Raw genomic sequence first — 10008 nt, 5'->3', positions numbered from 1 at the left:
TGAGCCGAAGGCAGACGCTTAACGACTGAGCCACCCAGGCGCCCCGGTTAAGGTTATTTTCAACTAAACCTTTAGTTTCAAGACGTTTTATAATCTGTTTTGGGCTTTGAATATGATTGAGCCATATTTTAGGACTTAGAGTATAAAGAATAACACAGGGTTCTCACAGTGCATTTAATAGGCATTTCAGTTATAATGTTTGATGTTGTGAATAAAGACATTTTAATGGGCCCTGGAATAACAACTTGAATTCAGTGAAGCCAATAATCAGCCCTGCTTTATTACCTCCTTTTGTACACTGCATTGGTCAGTACAGCTCAATCCTACCTTCTTCCCCTTTTCTCAAAGTTTCCTTCTATTATCTCTCCCTTGTAAGGGTAGGTAAAAAAAGCATACTTATGTTTGAAAGATTTCCTGGTGTTTGAACCCCGGTTGTGAGAGGTGAAAAGGCCCAGAACAAACTTTTGCTTCTATCATTAAGTACTTCAGTGAAACATATTTTACCTTTCTCTATCATGAGTAAGTGGTACAACAACTATGTAACGTTTTAAAAGAATCTTAATTTTTTTTTTTTTTTTAAGATTTTATTTATTTGCGAGAAAGAGAATGAGAGACAGAGAGCATGAGAGGGAGGAGGGTCAGAGGGAGAAGCAGACTCCCTGCTGAGCAGGGAGCCTGATGTGGGACTCGATCCCGGGACTCCAAGATCATGACCTGAGCCGAAGGCAGTCGCCTAACCAACTGAGCCACCCAGGCGCCCGTTTTAAAAGAATCTTAAATTTAGAAAGCCAAACTTGCTGATGAAGAATTTATGATGAAAAATAATAAAAGGGGTAAGCAAGAAGAAAATATTTGAGTCTCCATGCACTGTAGTTATGCATATTTAATTGTTTAGCAACCTTGAGGAAGATTGTACCATCCATAAGCAAGACCCAGAAAACTTGTGCCAGATCAGTTAGCAATGATAGCACCTGATTTGTCAGACTCCAAAGACTGTTTTCGTCATATCCCCAATCCTAATTATGGTGCCATACCACATGAAGCATGTGCCAGAATATCTGATTCATTGCCATTTTTTACTTACTCCTCTGATAACTTTGCCTATTCCAACCTTAAAACTTACAGGCTTGGCATTTTTCTTCTTCTTTGAACCTGTAAAACAAATTTTCCTTATAATGCATGATGAAATTAAGTTCCAGTGGAAAAACACAGTGATTTAAGTCTTTAATTTTAGAACTCACCATATTATGCATTTGAAAAGAAAAATTCAGAAAACTAACTCATCAAGAAAATTCTGTGTGTAAAAATAGTCAAAAGGGGGGAGATAATATTTACACTACTAAAACAGCACTCTATTCTGCTTTTTACATTAAAAATGAAAGCCTCAACTTTGGGACATTAACCAAGTTTAGACTAAGCTTATTTTTTGCTCCCCAATGACCAAGAGGTATTTCTTCACCCAGCCAATAAATAGTGAACTGAAGACCTCTGAGTCCAAGTAAATCACAGGTGCAAAAGACTTCTGGAAAAAAGTGACAGCCAAGAGAAAGGTACAGCCAACTGTTCATGTACCACACAAATATTATGCAATGCCTTAAAGCTAAAAAGATAAGATTACATTTAGACTTACTCGTTTGAATATTAGTATCAAAAACAGTCCCATCCTGTAGTGTTCCTGTATACCAGCAGTGAACAACATCTCCCTTTTTGGGAAAGTTGGTTTTATCTCCTTTTTTAAGAACAGATTTTATATATTTTGGTGGACCCTAAAAAACAAACAAAAACAACACACAGTAACTCACATCCTTCTTTTAGAAGGATGACAAAGAGAATTCTTACATAGCCAACTGTGACCCAAGTCTGGTCACAGAGCTTCACAGATGCGGTAACAGACCATTTTGCCTCTGGTTCACGTCTTAGTTTAAAAAAACTCACCATCTAATTGCAAGTCTGTGGTGAGAATATTAGTAAATAGCCTATCTATAACTTAATTTCAAGTAACTTCCAGCTACCTTGGAAACAAATGTTCTTTTGACAAAATTCTATTATTCAACAAACCATAAAATAAATCCTATTATTTTCCAAGGTTAGAAATACCATTACTATTTAATTCCTATAAAATCATAAGGCACTAAATAAAACATTGTGACAGTTTTTTCAAAGATTTGAGTTGTTTAGCACCAATACTTGACGTTACTAAATTTAGAACGAATACAGTAATGTTCCATTTGTTTCTGAACTTGTAAGTTCATATAATAAACAGAATTGTCAGTATAAATTACTGTAACAGACATTTGCTAGAACAAAGCAGGATTATCAGGCTCTTTTTTAAAGAAAGGTAAAGGCTAATGAGTGGTGATTCATATATGTGAGAAAAGCAGTTTATTTTTTGCAGTACTTTAATACTGATAAAGTATCAGTTTATTATTGATAAAAAAATATGTATGATAAACTGAAATGTAAATGGATAGTAAGTTGAAAGAGAAAGACTAATTTATGCCAGGCCTTTATTATTGCCTTACAATTACTAATGTCAAATGCTGCTCAAATACTTGAGCTATTTTATCTATCCTATGTAAAAATTGTCATAGATTTTATAATGCTAAACAAAGCTCATTATAGACTATGTTGTGTTCTGCCTCCCATAATACAGTCTTTGGTTCTTATCAGTATGATTATTATTTATACTATTTCAAATATTGTGATGCATTAAAGAAACTAATCTTTAAAAGTCAATGTATCAATATTAAGCCCATTTTTATTTTTTTAAATGTTTTAGAAATTATTATTTAATTCCAGTGTAATTAACATACAGTGTTATATTAGTTTCAGGTGCACAATAGTGATTCAATAATTCTATACATTACTCAGCACTCATCAAGGTAAGTGTATTCTTAATCCCCTTCACCTACTTCACCCATCCTCCCAACCTACTTCCCTTCTGGGAGAAAAGCAATTTCTTAATCAAATTTAAGAACGTATAGAATTTTTAAAAAAAGAATATATAGAATTTATATAGAAAACCTGAAAGACTCCAGCAAAAAACTGCTAGAACTGATAAATGAATTCAGTAAAGTCACAGGATACAAAATCAATGTACAGAAATCTGTTGCATTTCTATATACCAATAATGAAGCATCAAAGAGATATTAAGAAAACAATCCCATTTACAGTTGCACCCAAAATAGGATACCTAGGAATAAACCTAACCAAACAGGTGAAAGACCTTGCTCTGAAAAGCATAAAACATTGATAAAAAGAAACAAAGGATACAAAGAAAGGAAAAGACATTCCATGCTCAGGGATTGGAAGAACAGATATTGTTAGAATGTCTATACTGCTCAAAGCAATCTACTATGTTTAATGCAATCCCTATCAAAATACCAACATCATTTTCCACAGAGCTAGAATAAACAATCCTAAAATTTGTATGGAATCAGAAAAGACTCCAAATAGCCAAAGCAACCTTGAAAAAGAAAAGCAAAGCTGGTGGCATAATTCTGGACATCAAGTTCTATTACAAAGCAGTCGTGATCAAAACAGTATGGTACTGGCACAAAAACAGATACACAGATCAAAAGAACAGAACAGAAAACCCAGAAATAAGCCCAAAACTATATAGTCAATTAATCTTTGACAAAGCAGGAAAGAATATCCAATGGGAAAAAGTCTCTTCAACAAATGATCTTGGGAAAACTGGGTAGCAACATGCAAAAGAGTGAAACTGGACCATTTTCATTCACCATACACAAAAATAAATTCAAAATGGACTGAAAATTTAAATGTGAGACTTGAAACCATAAAAATCCTAGAAGAGGGCATAGGAAGTAAGGTCTCTAACATCGGCTGTAGCAACTTCTTTCTAGATACATCTCTTGAGGCAAGGGAAATAAAAGCAAAAATAAACTATTGGGACTACATCAAAATAAGTTTCTGCAGAGGGAACAATCAACACAACTTAAAGGCAACCTATGGAATGGGAGAAGGTATCTGCAAATGACATAGCTGATAAAGAGTATCCAAAATATATAAAGAACTTACACAACTCAACACCCAAAAAAGAAATAATCCCATTTAAAAATGGGCAGAAGACATGAACAGACATTTCTCCAAAGAAGACATCCAGATGGCCAACAGACACATGAAAAGATGCTCACTGGGACGCCTGGGTCTGCCTTCAGCTCAGGTCATGATCCCAGGGTCCTGGGATCAAGTCCCGCATCGGGCTCCTTGCAGCACGGAGTCTGCCTCTCCCTCTCCCTCTGCCCGTTGCTCCCCCTACTTGTGCTTATTTGGTCTGACAAAATTAATAAAATCGTAAAAAAAAAGATGCTCATCACTTATCATCAGGGAAATGCAAATCAAAACTACAATGAGATATCACCTCACACCTGTCAGAATAGTTAAAATCAACAACACAGGGGCGCCTGGGTGGCTCAGTCGTTAAGCGTCTGCCTTCGGTTCAGGTCATGATCCCAGGGTCCTGGGATCGAGCCCCGCATCGGGCACCCTGCTTGGCAGGAAGCCTGCTTCTCCCTCTCTCACTCCCCCTGCTTGTGTTCCCTCTCTTGCTATGTCTCTCTCTGTCAAATAAATAAATAAAATCTAAAAAAAAAAAAATCAACAACACAAGAAACAACAGGTATTGGTGAGGATGTGGAGAAAGGGGAACCCTCTTGCAGTGTTGGTGGGAATGCAAACTGGGTGCAGCCACTGTGGAAAACAGTATGGAGCTTCCTCAAAAAGTTAAAAATAGCAATTGCACTACTGAGTATTTACTGAAAAAAGAACACTAATTCAAAGGGATACATGCACCCCTATGTTTATAGCAGCGTTATTTACAAAAACCAAGATAAGGAAGCAGGCCAAGTGTCCACTGATTGATGAATGGATAAAGAAGATGTAGTATATATATACAATGGAATATTATTCAGCCATAAAAAAAGAATGAAATCGTACCTTTGAAGTGACATGGATGGAGCTAAAGTATAATGCTAAGGGAAGTAAGTCAGAGAAAGACAAATACCATATAATTTCACTTATGTGGAATTTAAGAAACAAAGAAGCAAAAGGAAAAAAGTAAGAGACAGACAGACAGACAAGACAGACAAACCAAGAAACAGACTCTTAACTGTAGAGAACAAACTTGATGTTACCAGAGGGGAGGTCGGTGGGGGGTGGGGGGAGAAGGGTTAAACAGGTGATGGGATTAAGAAGTCCACTTGTGGTGATGAGCACCAGGTGATATGTGGAAGTGCTGAATTACTATATTGTACACCTGAAATGAATATAACACTATTGTTAACTAATGTTAACTAACGAATTAAAATAAAAACTTAAAAAGAATATATAGAATTTTACACTACAAAACATTTAATAATGGGAAAAGAAAATAATAGACATTAAACATCTATTTGCCAGTTACATAACACATATGATCCCCACTTACTCTTAATCCTCTGAAGAAGGTATCACCTACTTGCATTTTTGCAGATGAAGAGACTGTGAGTCAGGGAATTTGCAACAGAGTTGATGAGTAGTAGAGAATGAATATGGATTTGGGTTTGTCTGAATCCAAAGCCCCTGTTCCTTCCACTATGCCTAAATACTTCAAATAATTGTACTAATGGTAGTTAACCTCTACTGGTATTAGTTAAAATAGTTGGCAACTACTGAGTACCCTCTATGTGCTGGGCACTATCCAAATGTTTTACATAAATTAACTCTTAATTGTTATTACCTTATGAATTAGGTACTATTATTCCTATTTTACAAAAAAGGAACTATAAGGATAGAGTGGTTAAGCAACTTGCTTATGGACCTACAGCTCCCAAGTGGCTGAGTAGGACTGGAAACCAGGAAGCGTGCATATAAGTCCCATGCTCTTTATCACTTTACTCAAGCGCATATGGAATGTCAGGTATTACACAATTCATTTTATTTTTCTTATGTCAACTCATTTAACCTTACAGCTACCTGATAGTCTTTTATACCAGAAAGTAATGCCTGCATAGAGTATAAAGCCATATTCAATTTAGAGCCTAAGAATTAGCACTTCCAACTAAAGCTAGGCTGCCTTCCTAAATCAAGTCACATCTACAGCATGAGTGCATGTATCATTACAAAAGCAAACATTAACTTTCTTGCTGATGCTCCCATTCCAAGCTTGTTTTAATGAAAAATGCTACTATAAATGGTCAGGTGTCTACAAGCAGCAGTGTAAACTGGTGCCATCTCTTTGGAATGCAATTTTAAAAGGTTAGAAGTGTGATAATAATAATACTATTCATACAAATATATGCTCAAGATGTAATCTGAAGGGCGCCTGGGTGGCTCAGATGGTTAAGTGTCTGACTTTGGCTCAGGTCATGATCCCAGGGTCCTGGGATCGAGTCCTGCATCAGGCTCCCTGCTCCTTCCGGGAAGCCTGCTTCTTCTGCCCCTCACTCTCTCTCTCTCATGAATAAATAAATAAAATCTTTAAAAAAAAAGAAGTAATCTGAAGCTTAGGAAAAAAAATCTTTGTGGTAGTGGTAAAATAACCACATGTTTATGGTAATCTAATACTCAGTTTTTTATAATGTGGAAAAATTCTTATAAAGTGAAAAATCAATAGAAATTTCTAACTATAGTAATATCTCAAATATTTAAATTAATATGCACTTAGAAAATATTCAAAGACAACATTCTGAAATGTTAAACATGTTCATTTCTAGGTGTTGGAATATTATGTATTCTCTATACTTTTCTATTTTCTATTTCAAAAATAGCATACAAATATTTTTATATCAGAAAAATAAATGATATTTAAAAAATATGGTTGACTTACAAAATCTGGTAATATGAGAATGACTATGTAAATTTTCTATGCAAAAATATTAGACTATCTTAAGACTTTATTAAAGAAATCACACATAACTATTTGAATGGATAAGGTACGATTAGTGAACAATAACCACATTTTAAATCTTAATATCATTTCACTGTTTTCCCATTTGTTGTCCCAAGTTGCTTGGGCATATTGTGTTATCTACATTAAATCTAGGCCCTAGAATAATGCAAAAAAACCCCATTAAATTGGTGATTATGGCTCAGTCTTAATGGTGAAGGTGCCAGTCTGCCCAGGGATAGCCTCCATTTCAGTGTTTCACGAAGTATCTTTTACAGATCACTTATTCCTTAGCATTGTTAACACTGTTAGAGAAGAAAAGGGGTCTACCATAATTAAGTTTGGGAAACACTAAAGTTAAAGATGCCTCTATTCTGCATGACTTCTCAGAGTTGTCATCAGCTAACATGCACTGTGAATCTTCAAGTAGTACAGGTTTTGATGATGCCAGAAAACAATTTGGACCTTTTGGGACCTATATAACACACTTTGAGAAATGCCACTGTAGTTATTTGATCTGATTTTGGGTTTCACTGCAAGAACCTGTTTAGTTCATGGTGAGAAATCAGATCAGTCCCAAGGCTATAGCTGAGTTATGTGCTTGAATCGACCTGGCTTTTAGATAATTTCTTGGCTCTGCAGCAATTTCTTAGTTGAGAGTGATGAAAAGAACTACATTCTTTTTTTTTTTTTTTTAAAGATTTTATTTATTTATTTGACAGAGAGAGACACAGCGAGAGAAGGAACACAAGCAGGGGGAGTGGGAGAGGGAGAAGCAGGCCTCCTGCCAAGCAAGGAGCCTGAGGCGGGGCTCAATACCAGGACGCTGGGATCATGACCTGAGCTGAAGACAGACGCCCAATGACTGAGCCACCCAGGCACCCCGAAAAGAACTACATTCTTGAGACTAGATCTGAACTAGATACTTGTAGATACAGAGATAAAGGAACTTTGAGAGTAATCATTACAATTTCAGTTAACTGGATCACATCATAGCCTCTAAAAATGAGTATGTTACATAATTATCCCTATTATTAATTCAAGAAATATTTGAGCATGTTCCATGTGTTAGAAACTGAAGATAGGTAGGGGAGGTGGTAGACATAGTCCTGACCCTCATGCCAGCAGAGAATACAGTCATGTGTATAACTGTATGGGTTTATGAGACCTAAAGCGGAAGCACAAGTGCTAAGATAGGAATGACACAGCGACCTAACCCAGTATAGCTATAGGCTGGGAGAGGTTTCTTTGAGGTAGGCGATTGGGGAAAGGCTTATAACAGAGAAGAGCATTTTTATAGCAGGGCATAGCATGAAAATAGTATAGTCTGCAAGGGAGAAGTGAAGGAGACAGTGGTATGAGATGAGGCTGGAAAGACATGTAGCACATGTTAGGAAACTTTTTTTTAATCTTCAGGTCACTGAACAGCCAATTAAGAGTTTTAAAGAGAAGTTACAGAATCAGATTTGCATTTTATTTTTATTTTTTTTTTTTTTTTAAAGTTTTATTTATTTGAGAGAAGGGGGGCGGGGGGGGGGGGGGGGGGAGGGAGAATCTTAGGCAGACTGTGCTGAGCATGGAGCCTGATGCGGGGCTCGATCTCACGACCCTGAGATCACATCCTGAGCTGAAACCAAGAGCTGGACACTCAACTGACTGTGCCACCAGGTGCCCCTGAGAAAAGAAGTCTTTAAAAAAGGGATATACTTTAGGATCCTCACAAGATCCCTTTAGATTGTTCCAGCCCTTACACCCTTTTATTTGTAGCTCTCTTTTTCTTAACCTCTTAATGATATACAATCTGTTGTCTCATACCTACTTTATTGTTATTTTCTGGAGGGTAAACTATTTTACCAATAGCTTTTGCAATCCTTTTATTATACCTTTATTTACCTTAGTAGCTGCTCAGTATTTGCCCAGTATATATAACATTTATCAAATAATATTAGATGTGATAAACCTCAAAATTGCTTTATTGTGTGTACATATCCACGAACATTAATTTGTGCTTTTCAACCAACAAGAAAATATCATGTGAATTAACTAGCTTTAGTCAATATAAACTTCTATAATTCTACATTTGAACTTACACTCTGTCTACAAATATCCAAATATTATTATTAGATAATTATCACTGATACTAAGACTGCTAGGAATGAGTGAGCTTAATTAGCAAGGTATTATCAGAAGTGGCAAGATTATAATCAGTTCAGCTCTATTGTGGCTGTTCTAACTGCTGTCCTTGGCTCTACTGAGGCTGTCCATTTGCAGAAATGGTTTTATCTGGTTCTTCAAACCTTTGTACCAAAATGTAAAACCTATGTTGGGAAAGATGAGACAGATTACCCCACACCCTGTAGCCAAGCCTGGACTATTTTTATTGCCAAGGATACCATGTACATTAGAAAAAGCTAAAAATAATCACAGTGAAATTTCTTTCACTCAGTCCAACTTGGCTATAGAATCAGGACCTTTAAATGGCTTTGGAAGCTCAGAAGTTCTGGTCAGACATAGAAGAAATACAAAATACAAAGCTAGAGGTATTTTATAGGAAAGGCTTATTAACTGTGAAGCGCTGGTTCTTACATGTTTTTTTCCTGATTCAGTACACCTAAGGGAGATAACACACTCCAAATCAGTGTTTGGTTCACTCAAAGTAGCCATACTCAACCACCCCTTATGAGAAATCAGTGCTGTAAACAAATACTTTTCTCAAATTCACATGAGAAATAAAATAATATTATATACAAACCTCATCCAGAGTCTCTTCAGACTTGGTTTCTTTGGGTTTATCTTCATTAAGCTTCACATTTTTCACCTGCTCAGACACTTTACTTATACTTTCAGTACCCTTGAAACGCTGTAAGGAAAATGTTCTAATGTTTACCATATTCAGGACAGGTTAAAAGCTAGAAGGGACATCTAGATTTTCTTTTTTTTTTTTTTAAAGATTTTATTTATTTGACAGAGAGAGACACAGTGAGAGAGGGAACACAAGCAGGGGGAGTGGGAGAGGGAGACGCAGGCTTCCCGCGGAGCAGGGAGCCCGATGCGGGGCTCGATCCCAGGACTCTGGGATCATGACCTGAGCCGAAGGCAGACGCTTAACGACTGAGCCA

General features: G+C 36.4%; 1 protein-coding gene across 5 annotated transcripts in view; it reads right to left on the bottom strand.

Moving 5' to 3' along the window:
• Positions 1-10008, bottom strand: part of FKBP3 (FKBP prolyl isomerase 3) — a 17539-nt gene that overhangs the window by 3137 nt on the left and 4394 nt on the right. For 3 of the 5 annotated variants that reach the window (XM_021701324.1, XM_044917760.1, XM_021701326.1), the window contains exons 3-5: positions 9642-9749; positions 1631-1766; positions 1085-1152 (exon numbers count right to left, since the gene is read on the bottom strand). In XM_021701324.1, coding sequence (XP_021556999.1) covers positions 1085-1152; positions 1631-1766; positions 9642-9749 — 312 coding nt within the window. The remainder of the gene's footprint in view (positions 1-1084; positions 1153-1630; positions 1767-9641; positions 9750-10008) is intronic. The other 2 variants (XM_044917759.1, XM_021701325.2) reach the window with 2 other exon arrangements.

This window comes from Neomonachus schauinslandi, chromosome 9 (genome assembly GCF_002201575.2).
Source record: "Neomonachus schauinslandi chromosome 9, ASM220157v2, whole genome shotgun sequence".
Classification (NCBI taxonomy): Eukaryota; Metazoa; Chordata; class Mammalia; order Carnivora; family Phocidae; genus Neomonachus; species Neomonachus schauinslandi.
Note: the sequence above shows the minus strand (reverse complement) of the source record. Positions and strands in the feature narration are given on the sequence as shown.